At 55.5% G+C, this 23,306-nt stretch overlaps 2 protein-coding genes across 4 annotated transcripts in view; both read right to left on the reverse strand.

Moving 5' to 3' along the window:
* Positions 1–5,094: 5,094 nt before the first annotated feature.
* KNCN (kinocilin) lies at positions 5,095–8,603 on the reverse strand. Its single transcript, XM_075531912.1, has 4 exons — positions 7,931–8,603; positions 6,895–6,963; positions 6,214–6,288; positions 5,095–5,174 (listed from the first exon to the last, which is right to left on the reverse strand). The coding sequence occupies exons 1-4, from the start codon at positions 8,079–8,081 to the stop codon at positions 5,095–5,097; spliced, it is 375 nt and encodes a 124-aa protein (XP_075388027.1). The 5' UTR covers positions 8,082–8,603.
* Positions 8,604–14,789: 6,186 nt separating this feature from the next.
* MKNK1 (MAPK interacting serine/threonine kinase 1) overlaps positions 14,790–23,306 on the reverse strand; it is a 51,756-nt gene continuing 43,239 nt past the window's right edge. For 2 of the 3 annotated variants that reach the window (XM_075555739.1, XM_075555745.1), the window contains exons 8-12: positions 22,524–22,619; positions 21,006–21,200; positions 19,179–19,343; positions 17,906–17,949; positions 14,790–16,221 (exon numbers count right to left, since the gene is read on the reverse strand). In XM_075555739.1, coding sequence (XP_075411854.1) covers positions 15,975–16,221; positions 17,906–17,949; positions 19,179–19,343; positions 21,006–21,200; positions 22,524–22,619 — 747 coding nt within the window. In that variant the 3' untranslated portion in view covers positions 14,790–15,974. The remainder of the gene's footprint in view (positions 16,222–17,905; positions 17,950–19,178; positions 19,344–21,005; positions 21,201–22,523; positions 22,620–23,306) is intronic. The other variant, XM_075555749.1, reaches the window with a different exon arrangement.

Here is a 23,306-nt window from a genome sequence, read left to right on the forward strand (position 1 = left end):
CTCTCAGTCACTCTCCCCACCCCACACTGCCACACCTGGGACCTCATTGCTTTTGTCATCACTCTTAGCTACACCATCCCTGAGAAACCCAGACACCCCCACACCCTGCTATCATCCCATTGCACCTCTATACTCTGGCGGTGGTGGCTGCTAACCACAAGATTGATGATTCAAAACCACCAGTTGCTCCTCAGGAGAAAGAGGAGGCTTTCTGCTCCCATGGAGGGTTACAGCCTCAGAAACCCGCAGGCACAGTTCTGTTCTGCCCCAGAGGGTCCCTCTGAGTCGGAATCGTGAATTTGGTTTAGCGCTCTGCAACCACTTGTAGAGAACCTACTAGATGCCAAACCCTGTTTGAAGCCCTTCATATACATTCACTCATTTAAACCCCCAACACCACAACTGTGCCCGTCACCACCCCTCCCTTACAGAGGAGGAGACAAAGGCTCAGAGGGATAAAAACCCCTGCCCAAGGCAGGGGCGGGATTCAAACCGACACAGGGAGACTCCTCAATCTGTGCCCTCCCTCGCCCCACCACACGGCCTCTTGCTGTTCCTGTTCCCTGACTTCTTGAGATCCCCAGAACTCTCTACATTTTCTCCACCGGCCTCTTGCTTCTTCGTTCTGCAGCCAGAGAGCCCACACCTGCTAGGTTCAGTTACCCTCCTGCCACACCCTTGACTTGTGAATTGGCCTTTCTGCCAAAGCAGCCCAGCAAAGCCTCCACCTTGTAGCCATCAGCTTTCCACCGCCCTGTGGTTTAGTCCCAAACTGCAGAGCCAGGCACGTCTGTGAGCCCTCCAGGCTCCTTGGATACCGCTCTCTTCCTAGTCAGTGCACAGCACCCCTCAGAGTGGCCACACCTCTTCCCTCCGTCTGAACATCGCCCTTCAGCTGCACCCTCGGCTAAGATCCCCTCCTGTCCTGAAAGGGCTGTCTACACTCCCACTTCATTTCCTTCTCAAGCGTCAATCCACTCCAATCTGGAGCCTGCCCGGGCACACCATAGATTCTTTCTCATTAAGGCCACCAGCTGCCTCCTGACACCGAGTTCATTAAACTCTGCTGAGTCCCCAGCTCACCTCCCCACCACCTCCTATCCATGGCTTTGGCCCTGAGGAACCGTCCCTCCTGGAAACACTGTCTCTTGGAAGGGGTCATCTCCTCCCACAACATCCAGACTCTTGCCAGTTGGTACCTTGGATTCATCCTTGACTCCTCCCTCCACCCTCCCTTCATACTCCCAACCCAGCCCAAGTCCTGCAGATTCCTCCAAGTATTTCTAGAGGGCACCCCTTTCAGTCTGTGGACTAGTCTTATTGCTACCCCCTGCCAACCTGTCCCAGGGCAACTCTCCCACCAGTTAAACACCCCCCTTGGCTTCCCACTGCCCATGGTCTACCCTGGCTTCCTCCAGATGGCCCTCTTGGAATTTGTTCAGCTAAGCTCAACTCATGGTCCAGTGGACTTGTTGGTCCCTGTGTCTGAACTGGCTGTCCTGGCTGCTCCCGGAAGGTGAGAGGTTCAAGTTCACCCAGACTCCCCTCAGAATAAAGGCCCACACAACTAGGTGGTGCCCAGTTCTGTCTTCACCTGACTCGCTCCAGCTCAACTTTCATACCACCGCGGGAGATCATTTCCTTCAGGAAGTCTTCCCAAATCAGAGTTCCCCAACCTCCGGACTCCCAAACAGGGTCTCCTTCGGTCCAGGTCTGCATCCCTGAAGGACTTCCTTAGGCCTAGGATTATGTCCTCCTGGAATATGGCTGGGTTCCCTATGGAGTGCCCGACTCTCCCAGAGCTCGGTGGAGATCATTAGATACATGGAGATGGTGTGTATGTGTGTGTGTGTGTGTGGGGGGAACTTTGGTGAAGGAGTGGCAGATGGCCAGCTGGGTGGGGAACAAGGTGGACTCTCAGGCAGCTTCTGACTGGGTGAAAGAGGGCCAGGGATTGGTGTGGAGAAGAGGCCCACTGAGGCAGCCACTCCAGGCTGTCTCCCTGCCAAGTTTCTGGTCTTTCTCTTCGGATTTCTGAGAAGTCAGTCTCAAGGCCGCAGGTTCTTGACACCGCCTGCCCTCTTCCCCACTGAGTGGAGAGACTCCCCTCCAACCCCCACTTTAAAGCAAGGCTTCTTACCCACCTTCTCCCTCTCTTTCTTCCCCTTCCCTCCTCTAAGCCCGCTGGCCCTCCACCCCCAAGCTGACTCCCCAAGCTTCCACTTGCCTGAGTGGGTCCCGGTGGGGGTGGGTACTTCCCTGCGGGTCCTGAGCCGGCCTTCCTCTGAGCACCTGGGGCCACCCCCACGTGTGGGTGCCCGAGGCCAGACCCCCTCTCCTGACTGCCAACTTCTAGGGGCAGAGGAGGTCGCCCCCTGCACCTGCCTGGAGGCGGGTGGGGGGCGGGGGGAGAGGATGCCCAGTAGAGTCGGTGGGCTGGGCCGCTTGGAGATCCAGGATCAACCGGAGGGGCTGGGGAATCACAAGGCCCCTTCCCCTAGCGGCCGGCCGGGCCTGGCGGGAGCTGGGGAAAAGCCCACAGACCTGCCTCGGCGCCCGCCGAGCCCCCCCGCCCCCCGCGAGGCTTCTGCTCCTGCAGCCAAACCTGGGGAGCTGGTACAGAGCCCCGCCGAGCCCCTGCCTCCTCGGGGTGAGCGGCAGACCCCGGGCTCCCTCCGCAGGTCCCCCCCTCCCCCCGCCCCGGAATTTCAAGCACCCGCGAGTGACACCTTCCCCGTCCGGAGCCTCCGACCCAACTCGACAGCCCCAGGGATTCCTTGTCACTCACTCAACACGGGTACAGACCGGGCTGCCTGCGCCGGGAGCCTCCACTGATCCCTCTCTTCCCAGGAGTGGAGTTGGGGGAGGGGGAGGGGGCGTGGGTTGGGTGGGCGGGGAGATGTCCGCCCCGCACATAGAGGTTTGTTCTCAACGCCGGGTCCTCCACCTCCATCTGTCCCGCACTCCAGAAAGGGGTGTGGCCGGAACCTCCTTATGGGGCCTGGGCAGCAGCGGAGGGTGGCATTCCGGGCCGCGGGTTGGGGCATGAGGGATGGGCAAAGGGTGGTGGGGCACGTGGGCGAGAGGGCTGGAGGGGGGGCCCTGGAGGTCGGTAGGCAGAGCGCCCCCTCCAGCCGTCCCCTGCACCCATTCAGAAACCTCCCAGCTGCGCTCAGAGCCAGGCTCGCCACCCCATCCCGCCCCGGCCCTGCGCAGGCCAGGCCCACTTTGCGGACAGATGAGGAAATCGAGGCCCAGGGCCCCACCACCTCTCGCTCCAGCCCCGCTCCAGAAGGGGCGGCGGGAAGGGGAGGGGAGAGGAAGGGAGGGGAAGCGGCAAATCAGGCCAGTCTTCTGTCCCAGTCTCTTCTTCTGTCCTGTGAAAGGGCCGCCTGAGACGCGCTCTCTCCCGGCCTGTGCTCCCCTCCGTGTGCGCAGCATGCAGTTCAGGACCCGGCTCAAAGCCGCCCAGAGCCCTGCCCACGCAGCATGCTCCAGGCTCCAACACCCAAACACCGAGTGTTCTGAAGTGGCTCCGAAGGGCCAGGCGTTCTTTCTCCGGGGGACACCACTGAGTCCTGTGGCCTGCAGGGACTTAGCGTTCTCAAATGAACAATGAGACGGGGTCTCTTCCACTTTGGGTTTGGGTTTCCAGCACCCACTGGGTGCCTTCTAGGCTCCTGGCCCTGCGCCCCCAGGGTGATTTGTGCTGTGGTGGATTGAAGCCCTGCAGCTTTGGGAGAAGCGAAGTCTGGGAGGCATCCAGACGGAGTTACTATCCACCTGGATCCTCGAAAATTCCTAGTCTTTTGCCTAGCAGCCAGGGCAGAGGCCAGGGACATGGTCTCTCAGTAGAAAGCAAGCAGCTCTGCTCCACCTTGAGGGTGCAGGTGTACAAGGAGGGGGTCCGATGGGAGAGGCTAGTGTTGATTGCACACACCTAGGCCAGGGCCTCCTCTGTCCCACACCCTGATGAGACCTTGAAGCAGCTCTGGAGAGAAAGTTTAGGGATTATTTTTCCCATTAAGTTTATGCCACTAACGTTTATTGAGCACCTACTATATACCGCACCCAATGCTAGGGACTAGAAAAGAGGCAGCACACAGTAGGGGCTTAAAAACTATTTTGTGTGACAGAGTCCACTCTATACCTCTATGCCTGGAGGCTGTCAAGGGAGCAGGAGACACAGGCTGCCTAAGCCGGCTAGGGAGCACTGAGAGCAAGGGGACTCCAGAACTGGTCCTTTACAAATGGGGAGTTTTAATGGACAGGAGAGGAAAGAGATGGGCCCTCTGGGAAAACACAGCAAAGGCTCATGGGGGCAGGAAGGTGTTTACATGGCTCAGGGAGAAGTGAGGGGCGAAGAGGGAGGGCTGGGGGTGGGGAGAGGGGGAAGTGTCTTACTGGCGCATGATTACAAAATGCCTCCAGGCTGTGGAGTGAAACACAACAAGTGGCAGGGTTCAGCTCAGCAGTCACCTCCTCTTGGAAGTCCCTCCTGATTCCAGGCCAGGCCTCTCACTACTTGGGCTATGCTGCTGTCTGTCCCCTGTCACAGAAGTGGCCATTTGGTTTGTGACTGTCTGTGGGTTCCTCTCTTCAGGGAACCAGGAGCCCTTCAAGGGCACACCCCATCATGTCCACAGCTGCTCAGGGTCGACTCCAGGGAATTGCCCCGGACTTTTGTTTTGCCCAGGAGTTTTTGATATGCTGAAACGAATCTGGACCAGGCTCTAGCTGAACCACTCCTAGCGCTCAGCCAGGGACCAGTCTGTGGTCCACCTCTAATGGCCAGGATAAAGCAAGGACTGGGGCATCCCTGGTTTTTGCCAAAAGAAAGCTTTCAGTAGATTAAAAAGGGGTGGAAGCTAGGTTGTAATCCGGACAGAGAAAACGGATGACGAGCTGGAACCAAGTGTCACTGTGTCAGGCCCCACCCAGGGCCACAGGAGTGCACCACAAGAGTCTTGGCTGCCGGCTAGCTTCTCCAGGGCCTGGCTCACCTCTGCCTTGAATCTTCTAACCAGAGGGCTCTACTCTGGGATGGCAGACGAGGTGGGTGGGAGGGCACGGCAGAGGGCAAGGACCCTGCTCTCAGCCCTCCTCAGTGCCCCGGCCCCCAGGCTTCAACTTCTCCAAGGTCCTGCTCACGGTGGACAGGCTGCTACGAGTTCCTGGGGGAGAGGACAGAGACATGAGCTGATTAAACAGATAGAATTCTGTAGAAGTGTTGGGGTAAGAGGGCCTGAGGGCGCCTGGGACCTTCAGTGCAGAGCTGGGATAAAATGGAGAGATAATCTTTCTATCATTGCTTGAGAAAGAAACTTGAGATGGTTAGAATGGCCCTTTCCAAGGGGAGGCAGTGGAGTGCAGGACCCCAGAGCTAGCTGATTGCTCCACTACCATCTCTAGCTGTGTGCTACTGGGCATGTCTCTTAACCTCCCTGTGCTCCATCTATAAAATGGGGTTAATTCTAGTATCTTGTCTATGGTTGGTGTGAGATTTAAAGGAGTTGATATCTGTGAAATGCTTAGAACAATCTAGAATGGGACCCCTTACTGAGTCTTAGGGATTCTGCTGCTGGCATCAGAGACCTGTGGGCTGAGATCAGCTTTGGGCAATTCATACCCTAGAACTTTATCTAGAGTGTGAGGGATCAGGAAGGTAATTTGTTTCAGGTTTCAGCTCTATGAGTCAGATTCCATAATGGAAGAGGTTCGTGGGAAAGTGCCCTGGGGTATATGGGCCCTAGGGGAGGGGACGAGGCAGTGAGGACCCTCTGTTTCAGAGTCCACACCAGGTGGGACAAAGAAGCCCCTCAGACCAACAAGGTAAGGAGGAAGTTAGCTCAGCTTGGAGCAAGAACGCACAGCGACCCTCCAGGACAGGGTAGAACGGCCTCTGTGCACTTCGGAGGCTGTACATCTTTTGGGAGCAGAAAGCCTTCTCTTTCTCCTGCAGAGCAGCTAGCTGGTGGATTCAAGTTGCTGACCTTGCAGTTGGGCAGCACATGTAATTAGTTGGAATGGACTCCATAGCAGTGAGTTGTTCTGTTTTTTAGCAAGAGAGGTTTTGACTAACACCTGGAAGAGCTCTCTATCCCGCTAGGTTGACTCCTGCTGGGAGGCCTTCCTGCACTACTCTGCCTGGGGAGCAAGTTGCATGCAGCTCAGGAGAGGGAGCATGGAAAACTCCAAATTTCCCAAACTTACCCTCCTTGTTGCCACTGGCACTGGATCCTCCCTCCCCGCCATCTGGCCCTGAATGGGGCTGGATTCTCCGATTCCCTGCAGGATGAGACCGTGCACCCCAAGTCATTCCCAAATCCAACCCAAGGGAAGTCCTTCCTGCTATCTAATCTCCATCTCTGCTGCTGTCTTTGCTTCACCGACTGCCCTTAGGTGTCCCACATGAGCTGGGCTTATTTGTGGGGCTGGGAGTGGTGGCAGGGAGCAGACATGGATTTCTGAAGGAGAAGATGGCAGATTTTTAAAGGAGATGGGTTCCTGGGGAGAACTTGGGACATATGAAACCCTACAGATGGATGGAGGTAGGAGTCTATATATATGGGGAGCTGAGATAAAGTGGGGAGCTATGGTCTTAGGGTCCTGTGGTCTTAGGGGCCATGGAGGGTCTAGATGGGGGCGCACAGGGATGGAAACTGGGATGGGGAGCTCTGGGAGAGATGGAGACTCTCAAGGGACAGTCTAGGTGCCTTGAGCTACTTCAGGCCCTAGATCTGCTGCACTGTAGTCATGGCAACATCTACAACACACACAGCCAGGAGAATCGCCCACGTGGGCTAGGCTGTGCTTCGCTGTGGGCCACAGACCTACACACAAAGGTCTTGCCCAGTCCTCCACAGAGTCTGCTGGGGGTGGGCAGAGACTCACCAATCGTAGACAGGATGTGGTCCAGGTTGAAGCGAGCCTTCAAGAAGGGATAGGCAAAGAGGAGGAGCCCTGGAAGAGGGGCACAGGGGGAGGGGGGTTGTCTGTGATGGGGCCGTCAGTGCGGACTGCAGATAGAGTGGTTTAGTTATGCCTGTGGGGAGTACAAGTGACCATCCCTCATGGGTCTTCCCAGTCCCAGGAAGGGTTGGGGGGCGGGGGCAGTACAAATCTGGGGAGAGGGCCCTCAGGTTGGCTCCCTTTCCCTCCCAGAGGGTTAGTAAGGAGCCCAACTGGCACCACCACCACCACTTTTCCCGGCACCCTGCCCCCCCCCCCACTGCCCACCTGCCCCATCCCAAGGCAGGACTGCCATTAGGCTGGGGGCTCCTCAGCATGCTCCTCCCTACATAGACCAGAGGAGAAAGTGGCCGCTGAGCAGGCTTTTGCCCTGCCTGCCCCCACTTGGTGCCTGTGGCCCGTGGCTGGACTTCCAGCACCCATTCAACCCGCAGCCTCTGCTTCTGCTCTTGGCCGGGGTGGGTGGGGTGCAGTGAGGATGGAACTCAGCAGCACTGTGGGGTATCAGCGGGACTGGCCCAGACAGACAGATGGACAGGTGCCTAGCCAGACAAATCTGCTGCTAAGGCAAACAAGGAAGCAAGCGAAGTTGGATTCTCTTGGAACCCAGAGGGTCCCACTGGGGACTTGGTCCCATTCTACCCCTCTCCCCCCATTACCTGCATCCCAAATAGCCTTGTGAATCCCACCACTACCCTGAGAAATGGAGGCAGCGAGGCTTAGGAGCCACAGGGGGCGGAGCTCTAAGCAGTGTGACCGGAAGTACCCTCCCTCTCCTCCAGCCTGCCCTTCCTCCCCATGGACTGAGGGCTTCCTTGATTACATTTCTCGCTCCCATGCCCCCAACCCCACCCTCAGTGTCTGGTGACCCACCTCTTCCTCCACCTAACCATGGAGGTCTTGTTCACCTAACCAGGCTCCTGGCCCTCTCCGCTCGCCCCGCCTGACACTCACTCACCCAGACCAGCAGCGCCAATGAAAACACCGCCCATGGCAGCTGCGGCCTTAGACACGGAGACTCCGATGATGATGCTGCCAGCCACCAGGCCGAGGGCCGCGCAGCCCAGCTGTAGGCAGCGGAAGTCTCTGCTGCTGACGGGGAAGTCCATGCAGACCTGCCGGGCAAGTCCTGGGGTGACTGTCCTCTTGGACTTCTTTGTTGGAGCTTCACCTTCAGGGTGGGAGTTTCTGGGCGCTAAGATTCTGGATGGTGAGCCTTGGAATAATCTGCAACCCTACCCTACCACTCTCCTAAGGCCTTGGCGACCCCAGGTTACTTACTACCCCCTGTCCCCCTAAAGGTCTCTGAAGCTGGAGGCCTGGCCACATTCCTGCCGTGGCTCCCAGAGTTCTAGACCTGCCCTCCTCTGGCAACCTCTTCCCAGGAGAGCCTCTGCTCCCCAACGCCAACGTGGTTGCCACAGAGCCTTAGTTGATTAAAGTTTAAAGCCCTGAGGTGGGAGGGGTGGAGTCAGAGGGTGCCAGTCTAGGGCACAAGGTGTAGCAGGGAACTGCTGAGTTATTCATGAGGCTGAAATGTGAGTCGATGCTTGGGTCCCAGAGGCCCCCTGGGGCAGCCAGCCCGGAATGCACCACTGGTTTCTGATGGGCCAGGATGGCTTACATGGGGTCCAGAGGCTAAGGGTGTGGGAGGCATTTTCTGGGCACGGGCTCTCGACCCACTCTGCCGGGCTTTGACCTTTGACCTGAATGTACACCTGGCCCTATCCTTAGAGACTCTGATAGGAGAAAATGATAGCCCACTCTCTACTCCGGCCCTCACCCCATTCTACCATCCCATCAACCTCTGGGCTGCCAGGCAGGGCTGAGTGTTCTAGCTTGAGACTTAATCTCAAGGGACCAACATTGCTTGTGGTGCCCCCCCACCCACCATCCCTGGCTAGGGGCTGAAAGGGAAGTGCAGTGGTTGGGGTGGGCTAAAGACAGGAAGCAAACTCGTACAGGGTGGGGTTGGGAAGGAGAATTGGCAGGGTGGGTGTCAGGGGACTGGGAGCAGGAAACTCTTGGTCTCATGGAGCGAATACCTTTCACCCAGCCCGTCTGACCTATTTGCAGAATGCACAGCGGTAACCCAACCTAGCCCTCCCTGAGCCCTGGCCTGGCCCTCGTACCAGCATGGGCCATTAGCTGTATATTCCAGCCCTTAATGGAAGAGGTTCCCCCAATCCAAGAATATGATCTTGGCCCTAGCCCTGAACCTGGGTAGAGTTCCCAAAGACCCCTACCCCGAGCCCATGCATTGATCCCACTGGTCTCTTCCTGGCTCCCCATCATGTCTTTGGTCTGACATCCAAAACCCCAAGCCAAATTCACTGCCATTGAGCCAATTCTGACTCAAGTCGTAGCAACTCTATAGGACAGGGCGGGATTGCTCTTGTGGGTTTCTGAGACTGTAACTCATCTTTCTCCCTTGGAGCAGCTGGTACTACCCACGGGTGTTACCCAACAAATACCCACGACGCCACCAGGGTGTCAAAGCATGCTTACTACCACCACCCTCCAAGCTGCTCCCTCCAGTCCCTTACCCCACCCTTACCCTCTGTTGCCCTCCCTGCTTTGAGAAGCTGCCTGGCTCCTACACCCTGGAGCCTGCCTCCTCATCCCCAGGACTTTACTTGGCCAGCCCCAGCTCGAGAAGCCTCCAGGATCGCCCTAGCAGGGGGCTGCTGTCACTACTGCCAGGCCCGCTCGGAAGGGCCCACACCATCCCTGTTGTCTCTGCCTCTCCTGTAGACAGTCTGCTTTGAGGGAGTGCCAGAGGAGGCCTGTCCGTTCCACAGGATGTCACTGCTGGGCAGGACCAGAAGGGCCCATAGTTGGGCTTCTAGGCACAAGGACAGCACTGGGGGAGGGTTGGCACCTGCACTACCACCTCTGGTCAGCAAAGAGGAGAGAGGAGCCTTTGTCTCCAACAAGAGACCCTCTTGGGTTGTGGTGGGGTGCAAGCAACCCAGGGTTACCGAGTTGAGCTGTAGCTGAGCGACAGCACCACCGGGAAGCTGGGGAGAGGCTAGGGGAGGGCAGGGGCAAACCCAGAAGGTATCCCCCGATGGGAGGATGGGTGGCTATAGAGCACAAGCAGATCCTTGGGCCAATGTGCCTGGACACTCTGTAGCCATCCCAGCTGCCAACATCTACCCCCAATGCCTCCTGCCAGAAGCGAGGTCTGATTATTCCTCTAATTAGGCATCAAATGATAGCCCAGGTCTCTGCCATATGTAATTGATCCCCTGCTGACTAGTTTCAGAAGGAGCAGGCAAAATAATTGTCCATGAAAACATGCTCCCAAGATGTCCAGCTCTGGGAATCTGAATCCCCTTCACCCGCCCTGGAGTGTTTGTAAACTCTGGACCTGGCAGGTCGCCTTTCATCATTTACCGCTGCAAGCTGCTCCCCAACACCAGACAGGCACCTCTGTGCCATGTCTCCAGCAATTCCAATTCTCATTCCACCACCCACACACTGTGGGCTTGGGTAAGCCTACTACTGCATTACACCCCACTTTCTTCATCTGGGGGGAATGTGGGGGGCCGAGGCTGGATTTGGGGATGCCCGTAGGGATTCTGGAAGCACACAATGACTTCCAAAAAACGAGTGATAAAAGTCTCTATTAGGGTTTTGCTTTGACTCTGCAAATCCCTCCAGGCACGGAGCCAGGGAGGAGTCACACAAGCCAGGAAGGGTTGCAACTTCTTAGGCCCACAGAGGCACAGCTTCTTCAGGGGACAGATGGGGAAGTCACACAGGCGAGGTGGGGAGTTTGCCTGAGCCCCGGATGGAACCTAGGCTTCCTGAGCCTCTGCCCTGCTGGAAGCACTCTGTGTACCACGCTGCCCCCGAGTCTCCCCCTTGTCTTGAAGTGTGAGGAACCGGCAGCAACCCCACCAAGAGAGGGAGACATTGTCTTGAAGAGTCAGGCAAGTCTGAAACTCTGGGTTTATTGGCCCCTTGGTGAATGTCCCACGTCGAGGGGAGATTTACCAGTTCCTTCCTGAGCAGGGATTTGGCTTTACCAGCTATGAAAAAGAAACTGTCCTTGGGTGATGGGTTTATTATAATAGGCAAGTGTCTGTGGGCACACTGAGATGGAGCCCAAGGCGCTAGAGCCCAAGCACCTCCTGCACTCCCCACCCCTCACAAGCTCCTGGACACCTCAGGACTGAGTGTGGGGCTTGGTCAGGGTGTCGGCAGGTCAAGGGCACGTGGCTGAGTTCCACCAGACCACGCCTCTGGGTCTCACACTCTTTCTTTCTCAGATGCCAAGTCCAAAAGCACAGTGAGGGGGAGTGGGGGAGGGGGAGAAAAGGCCCAAGCCCTGCTTTAGTTCTGTTCATTTTCCCTGAGGGGTGAGAACTCTGGAAAAGAGCGTGATTAATTCACCGATCCCCTGGGGGAAGAGCAGCTTTCCTGAACCGTTTGGAAGCTGAAGTCAGGGAAGCGGCTTCCAAGGCAACTGCTACCATAGTAACAGGAGGGCTAGCCATGGGGGGACTTGCTGCTGTGCCCCCTCCAGACCTGAAGCAGCTGGAGCAGCGGGCATGGGACCTTGGCCTTGCTAGTCTTGGAGCTGGGGCTGGCAGTCAGCCAGGGTAGGGAGGAGGGTCAGAGTTCAGGGGCATCTGGGGGCAGAGAGACAGGATGCAGACAGGCATCCTCAGGGTCTAGTTGAATCAGGTCTGGGGCTCACTGGATTCTGAGACACAAGGTCGGAGACCTCTAGCTGGCTGGGACCAGCTCTCCTGAGGCCAGGTCGAGTCAGCTCTAGAGCTGGGGTGCTGGCTTCTGTCCTTTAGGTGCCATGTCTGGAAGGGGTTCTGAGGTGCCAGTGTCTGCCACAAGTGCCCCTCCCCAGCAGAGCCAGGCAAACACCCTAGTGTCAGAAAGGGCAAGGGACATCTCAAGGACAAAAAGTGACAGAGGCAGGACCAGAACCAGGGTCTCTGAGGGGCTCCTAAGTTCAGGCTCTACCCCTGGCTCCACAGCTGCCTCTCTGGGACCAGGACTCCAGCCAGGCCAGCAGTCAAGGGAGGAACCCACAGAGGCCAGTGGCCTGGCCTATCTGGAAAGCCACAAGCCCACTTCCACAACATTGTGAGTGCTTTTGTAGAGGGTTTTCGGAGTCAAAGAAAGGGGACCTTTGTCTCCATCCATGGGATACAGGCTAAACCATTCTTCCCCAGCAGACACTAAAAATACCAAATTACAGTAGCTACTAGTGACTGTGAAGTCACTATGTGTGTCCAGAACCGCTCTAAACACTTAACGTGAATTCTTACCCTCCACAACAGGCACCGTGTCAGTCCAATTTACAAGCAAGGCAAGCAAGGCCCTCAGAAATGGGCTTGTCACTCCTTCAATGCATGAATACTTTCTTCTATTAAATTGGCATTCTACGATGCTTACCCTCCCGACACAACTGCTGAAGCCAAAGCGCGAGAACAAGTAAATGTGGCGAAGAAAGCTGATGGTGCCCGGCTATCAAAAGAGATAGTGTCTGGGGTCTTAAAGGCTTGAAGGTGAACAAGCGGCCATCTAGCTCAGAAGCAACAAAGCCCACATGGAAGAAGCACACCAGCCTGTGCGATCATGAGATGCCAAAGGGACCAGGTATAAGGCATCATGCAATATATATATTATTATTATACCATAGTGAATGAAGGGGGAAGTGCAGAGTGGAGACCCAAAGCCCATTTGTTGGCCACTGGAGATCTCGTCACAGAGGGGTTTAGGAGAGGAGATGGGTCAGTCAGGGTGTGATGTAGTACCGATGAAGAACACAGCTTTCCCCAAGACCCTGGATGCTTCCTCCCCCCAACTACCATGATCCGAATTCTACCTTGCAGGGCTGGATAGGACAGAGGCTGTACACTGGTGCATATGGGAGCTGGAGGCACAGGGAATCCAGGGTGGATGATACCTTCAGGACCAAGGGTGTGAGGGGCAATACTGGGAGAGTAGAGGGTGAGTGGGTTGGAAAGGGGGAACCGATTGCAAGGATCCACATGTGACCTCCTCCCTGGGAGACGGATGGCAGAGAAGGGGGTGAAGGGAGACTCTGGATAGGGCAAGATATGACAAAGTAACAATCTATAAATTATCAAGGGGCTCGTGAGGGAGGGGGGAGCAGAGAGGGAGGGGGAAAAAAAAGAGGACCTGATGCAAAGGGCTTAAGTGGAGAGCAAATGCTTTGAAAATGATTAGGGCAAAGAATGTACGGATGTGCTTTATACAATTGATGTATGTATATGTATGGATTGTGATGAGTTGTATGAGTCCCTAATAAAATGTAAAAAAAAAAAAAAGCATTTGACCAAAAAAAAAAAAAAAGAAAGAAAAAAAGAAATGGGTTTGTCCAAAACTCACAGCCATGGCAGTCAACCCTAAGAAGTGGAACTGGGGTTTGAACTCAGGTGGTGTGGCCCTGGGCACACTCAGGCTTGGTCAGGAATGCCAGTTCCACCATTCCTAGCTGCACTGCCTTGGGCAAGGTCCCTCTCCCCCATTTCCCTTTCTCTAGGAGCCCTGGTGGTGTAGTGGTAATATATTGGGCTGCTAACTGCAATGTCAGCAGCTGGAAATCACCAACTGCTCTGTGGGAGAAAAGTGAGGCTCTCTACTCCGGTAAAGAGTGAGAGTCTCAGAAACCTACAGGGGCAGTTCTCTCCTGTCTTTGGGTCGTGACGAGTTGCAATTGACCCGATGGCAGTGAGTTCGGTTTTGGTTTGGGCTTTCTGTGTCAAGGGGTGACAAATAATGGAACAAGGTGAGGCTGATGTCAGCTTCTAAGGAAGTGCCTGCTCCTAGCTAAGTGTGAAACACAGCTGACCCTCAGCACACTCAAGGCGAAGCCATGAAGGATGAAAAGGTTGGGGCCAGGTGGACTAGGGTAGGTGGAGGGGCAGGAGGCCCCTTGTTTGAGCAAAGGCAAGGGGCCATGAGGCAGGGCTGGAGCATCAGGCAGGAGAGGGCATAGGCCAGGATTGAGGGGGGCAGAACTTGCTCCAGGAAGCCCCTTGGACATCACATTGCTGTGGAACCAATTCAGACAGAATCGATCGGGCTGAGGCTGCTTTGAGGGCAAAACTCCGACTGTCAGCTGAGGGTATGTTCTCCTCTGTGTAGGGAGCCATTCTAGTAAAAGACGGTTGGTAACCTGGCCCAGCCCGTGCCTCCGAGCTGAAGAGCCTCTAACACCATCTCCTTCTGTGCTCTCCACAGGGAGAAAAGCTGCCAGTGGCACCCAGTCAGCACCCTGACACTTTGACCTACTCTTGCCCTCTTCCTGGGAGAAGATAAAGATTCGTCCCAACCCAGCCCCAGCCTGCCCTTCTCCAAACCTGGTCCAGAGGATGACACGGAACGATGTCTGTGAATACCCTTTGCAGGATGTGCATGGGCTGTGGATGTGGTACATTGCCCACCCTGGCAGGCCACGCAGACTCCTGGGCATACAAGTCCTCCTTCAATCGAGGCCCAGTAGCGCTTGTTGGCAGAGACACCTGGTTCGCGTTTGGGGTGCATGATACATCCACTAACACCCCCTTCCATGTTGCCACCACCCCCCTCTACTTGAGGGGTGAGATCCTGGAAAGCCAAGGCTGTTTCTGATTCGGGGAGCAGAGCAGGTTTGTGACCAATGTTGGATAAATTTAATTTCCTCACCTAAAAAGCAAGGCAAATGTTAATTCTTTCCTTTGCCGTTTGTGGTTCAAATGAGATGCTATCATTAGAGGTCCTGACAAGGGCCCCTTCTCCCGCCTCGCTGGACTCAGTCCAGAAGGCCTGACGAAGATGAAGAAAAGGCCGCCACGGCTAAAATGGAAAGTTTTATTGAAACACGCGCAGTGGATGTAGAATCGTATCCCTGCATGGGGTGAGTGTAAATGTCTCTCTGACATGTGCAAACATAGCTCGGCTTATCTGATGGCGGCTGGACCTGCACGGTGTCTGGCAACAGACCCCGGTGCTCAGACCAGGGTGACAGGGTGGCAGGCTGCCTCCGACTCCAGCCAGCTGGCCCTTCACCTGGCTCCCCATCAGGCATGCAGCGGCATGGCACGGCCCAGCCCTGCCACCTCCACACCATACCCAAGGGGGCTCTGTAGCGGCTGCCAACCCCAGGAGTGTCTCACAGTAGCTGACAATAGTAATAACTTAAAATCAGGATAATAAGGAAAAGCAGATTAAAACCCAAATGTATGGACATTCAGGAAAGAAAAGCAAGCAGAGTCCGGGGGCTTGGGGTGGGAATTTAAAGTCCCATCTTTGCTGCAAGAGCCTGGCTTTTTTCAATGCCCCTCCCCCTAGAAAATGAAATAATACTGACTTTAGCAGCAATCATGACCCAGGAAGAGGATGATAAATGGGGGACACGTTTCGGTCACGGCAAAGAACGATTATGTGCTTCTCTGTGCTGTGGTCTGGAAGACTGCTCAGGCTTCGGATGCCGTTGGTGCCCTGTCCTTCCCCTGACATGGGGGCGTTGGGGGGGGTGGCTCTGCTCAGTCAAGGGAGAGGACGGGCAAACAGGACAGGATGAGTGCCTGTCCGGAGGACGGTGGGAGGGACTGCCAGTGAGGAAGAGGCAGAGGCCGCCGGCAGCCTCTGTCAGAGGACACTTCTCAAAGCTGGCTCCCCAAGGCTGAGGCCCGACTGCTGCAGACAGAGCATTCGATTCTGCAGGCAGTGAGCAGGTGGGCAAGAGCCAGGCAGAGATGTCCCCACTGCCATCGGCGATTATGCAAAGTGACAAGTGATTGCTTTCCTTTTCAATGACAAAGCCTTTGGAAAAAAGCTTTTTTTCTGAGCTCAGATCTTGGAGGACTGCGGGGGAGGTAGGCGGGGACTGAGGACCTTTGTGGAGGAGAAGGCCTGAGTGGGGGTGCCCAGAAGGGCTCCCCACCTGCTCTGTAGACTGACCCCATAGCCTTCTAGGGTGACGCTGGGGTTGAGCTAGGGCCTAGGAGGGGGTGACTGGTGGGTCAGGGTGCAGAGGGTGTTGGGCATGGCTCCTCGTCTGTACTGCGGCCTGCCTGGGTCAGGGCCCGTCGGCGGGCCAGGCGTGACTTGGAGGGAGGAGACAGCCTCATGGAGCAGACGCCTTCAGCCAGGGCCTGGGCCTGGGACTCTCCGGTCAGCTGGCTTTCAGTCTCTTCGTGCTGTGACAGCTGGCGGTTCAGGGCGATGGCCTCAGCGGCGAAGAGCGTCAGGTCCATGGTGCTGCTGTTCCTGCAGGAGGGAGGGAAAGTGGGCGGCCAGGGCTCCTGGACAGTCCTGTTAGGCACTGCAGGCTCGAGACTCCTACTGGGGTCTCCTGGAAAGAGTGGGCAACTCTCAAAGTAATGTGTGCTGTGTTTGCAATCTTACTTCACCAAGGCCCCCGTGGCTCCGCTGGGAACGACCTCTCAGCCTCAAGAGCAGTTCTGAGTGCGACAGTTGGGGCAAATGCCGCCTTCGGCTCAGGTGCCCCTCCTCTCAGCCCCCACAACTCTGCACACAGCAGATGAGACTTGCCATGAAGCTGGCTCTCTCCACCAGGGCAGGAGCGCCAAACGCAGAGCTGTGCCTCTTCGGCCTGTGTCCCCAGAACCCAGCCCATGGCTAGTACGTAATAGGCACTTTGAGTTTGCCAAGTCGATCTCCTTGGGTGGATCTGAGGTTTGAGACTAGCCTTGGGTGCCTGGAGGCAGTGAGATAGAGTCAGGTAGCAACCCAAGCTGGCCAAGAGCAGGTGAGACTGTAAAGATGTCAGACAGCCCTCCCGGGTGACTCCCAAAGGGGCCATGCCATTGGTTCCCACAATGCTTTAGCCCTGGCTGCTCAGGGAAGAGGGCGGTGCTCCAAGGAGCACCAGTCAGCTGCTTAAAAGGCTCGGCAGGCATCAGATTTGAGCCCAGAGCCCAGCTCCACAGGCTACCGTGTGGCTTTGGACAAGCTCTGGTTTTCCCATCTATAAAATGGGGATCATGGGAGTACCTCTCTTTGAGATTCACCATGCCAGTCATGGATATAATACATGACAAGTCCGTAGCAGGAGGGTGTAGGATTTAGTCTTCTCTAGTTATCTGTATAGGGAAACTGGGATTGATGGCAATACGAGTAACGGAATTGATGATTACCAGGGAACATGGAGGGAGAGGGTGGGGAAAAAGAATCAACATCAGTGTGTAAGAGAAAAAAGATCAAAAGTTGATGGTAGTGATGACTGCACGGCCCTTCTTGCTATGCCTGAGCCACTGAATTACAGGCTATGCTAATTACAAATTAGTAAACAGTGGACACTTGGTGCTCATTCCTATTACTGTACATCTCTCTGTGTGTGTGTGTGTGTGTGTGTGTGTATGAGCTCACTTGTGTGCCCATTGGTCCCACTGCCTCACAGTGCTCCCGACACCTGCTTCTTTTACCAATTTGTGGCAGCAGGAGGGGAACAAGGTGTGAGTGTCCCATGGCGTAACTTTGTTATGTTGGTGGAGGACCAGTGAAAAAAGAGTGAGATTGTGAGGAGGGGGTGGGACCAGGGTCTTGTTCTGTTCCGTTCTATGCAGGGTTGTTCTGAGTCGGAATTGACTCAGTGGCACCAGACAATAACAAAGTCTTTTTCTTTGGACTATAAATGGTGATCTCCAGTTATAGGTAGATTTTGTAGATTTAAGTGGATCGTCAAAACAATGATTTCTCTTGCAAGCATTGTAAGTAGTGGCTGGAAAGGTGTTGGAGTATCGGGGGGAGGGCCAGCCACCCCTGTGATGAAAGAAGAGAGGGAGGCAGGGGGTATGGCAGGACCGAAAGTCCTCTGAAGAAGATGGTATCTGCGTCTTGGGATGGGCCCCGTCCACCTGGCATCTGAGCACTCCAGAAAGCCGGAGCCGGAGAGAAGGGTGGTGGGTGTGGGCGTGGCTGCACCATTTACCTCTGGAGGACTTGCGGCGTGGGGAGTCCCCTTTCTGGAGCTTGCTAGAAGGGGAAGGACAGATGTATGGGTAAGTGCTGCTCTCTCCTTCCAAGAGCTGCCCCTGCCCATGCCAGCACAGTGTGGGGTGGCTGCCACAGGCTCTCAGCCCAGTGCAGGGACTGGCCATGCTTGCCTGCAGGGTCAGACCTTCCAAGGAGAGAGTACGAGAGGCACAAGCTGAAATCACAGCCCTCATCGCAGCTCCCCCAGAATGGAAAGCCCCCCTTCTCCTCTGCCTGGCAAAATCCTGATCAGCCTTGAAGACCAAGTTCAGGGGCCACTTCTGCTTCCTGACCACTGCTTGTGTCCCTAGCATTTTGTAGAAGCATTCATTTTACTTTCCTGTCATCCCCTGCCCTCACTGCCCATCCGCCTCTCTCCACGAGCATGTGAAGACAAGCAAAGGTTCTTACACCCCCTGTATTTCCAGCATCAGGCATGTGCCGTGTGCTCAGGGAAGGAAGGACCACTCGGGGGCTGGGAAAGAGTGACTTAAGAGACTGGGCTTTGGATCAGGTCCTTGTCTGCCACTGGGGTTTGGCCATTCCTGCCTCCTTCCACCAACAGGGTCGTGGTGGCTGGCTAGGACCCAGCAGAGCAAGGACACAGTCACTCCCAGGTAGGCCGGGGCCCATGCGGGGCCGAATTTAGACATCTTGACTAAGAAAGGAGGATTGAAAGAATGATTCTACTGAAGTCTGGATACCGTATATACTTGAGTATAAACTGACCTGAATGTCAGCCAAGACACCTAATTTTAACACAAAAACTGCATAACAAATATGCTGACAAACTCGGCATATATGGTACTTAACCTAAGGGAAGTGCCAAGACCTGCCTTTCAGGTTAGCTGCACCCAGACACCCAGAGCCCCGAGGAGCACTCACTGTCCGCACAGCAGCACAGCGTTGCCTCTGGGTGCTCTCAGCTAGTGACATTGCTGGATAACGGGAGAGTAGTACAGGCCCCAAACGGCAATGCAGACTGCCTCCTGTGATTCCTGTCTCTGCCAACAGTGAGGATGTGCACACCAACCCCCCAGAGCTCTCTGGCAACCTAAGACCTGAGAAGGGGCTCCTCCTGGGACTAAGGCAGGAGTCCATTTACTCTGCATGGGTAAATGCAGATCAGTCAGCTGGGTAGTGCCCAGGCGCTGCTGCTGTGAGAGCTTCCTCATGGTCACGCTGCACGCCTGAGTGGTGCAATGCCACCCATTCCTGGAGCCACTCACCCCCTGCACCCATGGGTGCTGCAGAACCTGGGCGGCGCTGAGTCTCTGCTTGGCATCGCGAACCAGGAGCTTGGAGATGAGGTCTTTGGCCTCACTGGAGATGTGTGCCCAGTCCTTGTCAGGGAACTCGTACTTGCCCTCCTGGATGCTCTCAAACAGCTTGTTCTAGGGAAAGAAGAGTCCTTTGAGGCTGCAGTGGGCAGGGGGTGGACAGCATGTGCTTGACACCAGCCTGCCCATCCTGGGCCAACCGGCCTCGGGGTAGCCCATGGTGGAACCATCACAGCTTTTGGCTGGCCAGGGTAGGGATCAAGTAGGTGATGAGTGGGGCATCTCGCCTAAAGAACAAAGGCCAATCCCTCAGCCCTTCGAACAGGGCCCCTGTGAACTGCCTCCTGCAGCCTCTCCAGCCTCACACCTCCCTACCTCCTCTTGGCACAGGCGCAGCTGGTTCCAACCTCCCTGTCTGCTCATGCTGCTCCTTGCACTTGTATTTCTTGGTGATGGGGTGGAGGTCAGGGGCTTGCACTGTTGTTAGTCGCTGTCAAGTTGGTTCTGACTCAGGAGCACCCCATGTGTGCAGACTAGAACTGCCCCAGAGGGCTCTCAGTGCCAGGCTGGCCACCTGAGGTGTATCTGGGGGATTAGAACCGCCACTGACCGTGCACCTAGTCCAGGGCTTCATCTTTTGCACCTCCCAGGGGACTCCCTGGTGTCATCCTTTAAGACTCAGCTTGGGCGCCATCTTCTGGAACACCTTCTCTCTCCTGACTCAGCATGGCTGAGGGTGGCTTGTCTCTACCGACATCGTCAGTTTATACATCGTCTTCACCCATGAAACCAGTGGGTCTCCTTGGGGGTTTTCCCCCAATGGACCTGTGGCAGGGTCTGGGGATGCTTTTGGTGGGATAGAGGCCATGGATGCCGATGCCGTTAGACACCCTACACGTCACAGGACAGTGCCTCCAACGATGAAGAATCACCCAGCCTTAACTGTTCCCAGTGTGGAGCCTGAGAAGCCCCCCCACAAGCTCAGGAGCTCCCTCGGTGCAGAGACCATGTCTCCTGAGCCCTGGGAGCCCAACCAACCCCTGGTCTGGCCTGGCACCAGCACTCAGTGAACACTTGCTGAAATACACAGAACTGTGCCTCTGTCCCACTCACTTTTATCCCCTTTCTTCAAGGAGAGGGAAGGGTCTTGCTCGGGGTGACGGTGAGTGGCTAGTGGAAGGAACAAGGTCTCACCCAAGCCTGGCGCCCTCTCCACAATTACCCAGCTTGGACATGTTTTCTCTGTCTTCAGTGCGCTCAGAAAGCAGAAGGAGCTTATCCATGTGGGAGAGGTCTGGTTCTGACAAGTGGACAATGGAAAGGGTTTCCAGTAGAGAAAGTCTCAGACCCGTGGCTAGAATGGCAGGACTCTCTCTGCTCCGAATGCACTTCCACCCTGCTCTCCCTCTGAGGTGGAGAGCATGGTACCATTACCCCTTTGGGCAGATGAGGGAACAGAAACCCAGAAAGGTGACCCCCCATGAGTGCCAGTGTCAGACCCGGTTGTCCTGTGCTCTGGTGAGATGCAGTGGGGAGGCTGGCGCACGCAGTGTGCTCAGCAGAGGGCGGAAGGGGGCTGGGCAGAACTCTCCCCATCCCTCAGGGCCGTTAGTGTGGGCCTCCAATCCCAGGTTCTGACTCTCCTCTTTTCCCCCCTTGGAATCACTGCCCCTGGACAGGAGAGGACCAGGACAGCGGATCAGGAATAGCTCCATGCCCAGTCTAGCTTGGTGCCCTAACCACCATGTCCCTGAGTAGACCCGGGTCTGGGCTCACCTGGCACAACCTGCAGACCTCTCCCCGGTCCCAGCCGCAGTCAGCGCCGCAGTGACCCACAAAGGGTGGGTAGCCGCTGAGCATGATGTAGAGGACCACGCCCAGGCTCCACAGGTCACAGCGTTTGTCGTAAAAAGTGGCCTCATCCGTGAAGACCTCCACCACCTCGGGGGCCATGTATTCGGCAGAGCCACACTGGGAGGGGCAGGGTGGGAGAGAGGGAGAGAGATGCAGGACCAGAGGGAGAGAGGATGTCAAACAGCAGAATGTAATGGAACGCTTGGGCCAAGTGGACATTTGGAAACCGAATCCCAGAATCCCTTACGTCACCACCCACGCTGTAAGTTCCCAGGCACCTTCTTGTCTTTCAGGCCCTTCTCCTGGCAGCAGATCCCCTTGGCCAATAAGCAGCAAGCAGTTCTCCCTGCCCAGGGCTTCATAAACATGCCCTCCATGCACAAGGAGGGATCTCTATGGAGATCCAACACCAGAAACTGTTCTTCGTGAAGTCCTGCCAGACTGGCTCAGAACAAGGAAGTGCACAAGGAGTGTAGAACCAAGAGACTATCACAGCTTGAAGAGCTCTTCGAGCCAATACAACGGGCTAGGCCTTTGTCCAAACATATCAGAACCCAAGCTCCTTCACTTCCCATCCCGGTGCAGCAACTGCTGATCAGCCGAAACAAGGCCACCCCCTGCTGTTTCAGCTGCCCCAGCACAGACATAGCTAGTCTGGTGGGCGGGCAGTAATTGAAAAAAGGATATTTTCTTTGTTAACAGCAATTAGAGCAAATGCCTTGGACAACAAGGGAGCCTAGTGTATTAGAAGTTAATAAAGAAACATTCTTAATAAGGTTGCGTGGAATAAGACACATTTAGGCATATTTAAATGAATGTGTGATAACAGGGTTATTAGAAAAATTCACTTATGAACCATGTAAATCTCAAAAGCATCATAATGATGACAGTATATCAAGTATGGACAGAGATATCTTTGGAAGTGTCTCCCAAGAGCAGCATCTGGGTGTGAAGTCAGACACAACAGCTGATGTCGCTCAGCAGTGCTGGCACCCAGGGCCCTGAGCCCTGCCGTTCTTGTGAGACACTCCTGCTCTGCTGCCGGGAAGGTGGTCCCAGGCCTTTATTGGCAAAGGAGGTAGTGCTATGACATCAGCTGCCCTCCCAGCCCCTCTGTGAAAGGTAAAGCCAGTGTCTGACTGAGGACTCAGTTTGTGCTGCAGAATCTGGTCTTGGCCTCTTTGTTCACAGAGAAGGCCGCCTCAGACTGAAAGCTCGAGCACCAGTTTCACCAGCACTAAGGACTAGCTCGCTGAGCTGTGGCTTCCCAACATGAAGGGACGAGCTAGTCGAAAATGCAGGCAGTTGGCAATATGTGAGATAGGCTACGTTATCCCTTCCTTCTTGGACCTCTGCTGTGCACGCTGCAGCTTCCAGTCAGGGGACACTGAAGAGGTACAAGCACCAAGAGGGAGTGGCAGAGTGCCCAGCCATACGTACTGGAGTGGTCAGCTCTGGTGTGGTTATAGGGGTGCAGGAGTTGTTGAGTTTCACTCCACTGCCCAAGTCAAAGTCACAGATTTTCACTGGAGACACCTGCAAAGGAAAAGAGCAAAGATTACACATATGACGCCCCGGAGGGCATAAGGAGACCACAGGATGAACTGGGGGGCACAGCTGTATGTGTGGCTATCCTGCTGAAGGCCAGCCTTTTCTACCTGGTACCCTTACTCTCCTGTGGCAAAAGGGAATCACTGAGGACTTAGCCAAGGGGTCCTCCTCCCCATCTTCCTTGTTGCTGCTGCCATTAGTTGCCTTCAAGTAGACGGCAACACGTGAGGCTCAGGGCGACCTCATGTGTGCCGAGTGCCCCACAGCATTTTCAAGGCTGTGACCATTTGGAAGTGGACTGTCAGACCCGTCCTCAGAGGTGCCTCTGGAGTGAGGTTGACCAGCCAGCCTTTCAGCTCGTGTCCTGTGTCCTGGAAAACCCCCAGCCCAGGTGGGGTCAGCATAGCAGCCAAGCACCGCACAATTGGAGGCTATGTCTAAGACCACAGCTGGAAGCTGGCCAGGCAGCAGCCTACTGTGTACACGACAGCGAGTGTCCTTACGGGGACAAAAAGGTTAGTTCTGTGAGTCCCAGGTCAGTCATGGACCCACTCAGGCAGCCTGGACGAGTCTCAATTCCTTTTCCTTTGTTCTTATTTTTCTTAAATCTTTCAATCATTCCACAGGGGCTACAAAGCTGAGCCATGGAAATGATATGAAATACAGGACATG

The sequence above is a fragment of the Tenrec ecaudatus genome, chromosome 1 (genome assembly GCF_050624435.1).
Source record: "Tenrec ecaudatus isolate mTenEca1 chromosome 1, mTenEca1.hap1, whole genome shotgun sequence".
In the NCBI taxonomy this organism is placed as follows: Eukaryota; Metazoa; Chordata; class Mammalia; order Afrosoricida; family Tenrecidae; genus Tenrec; species Tenrec ecaudatus.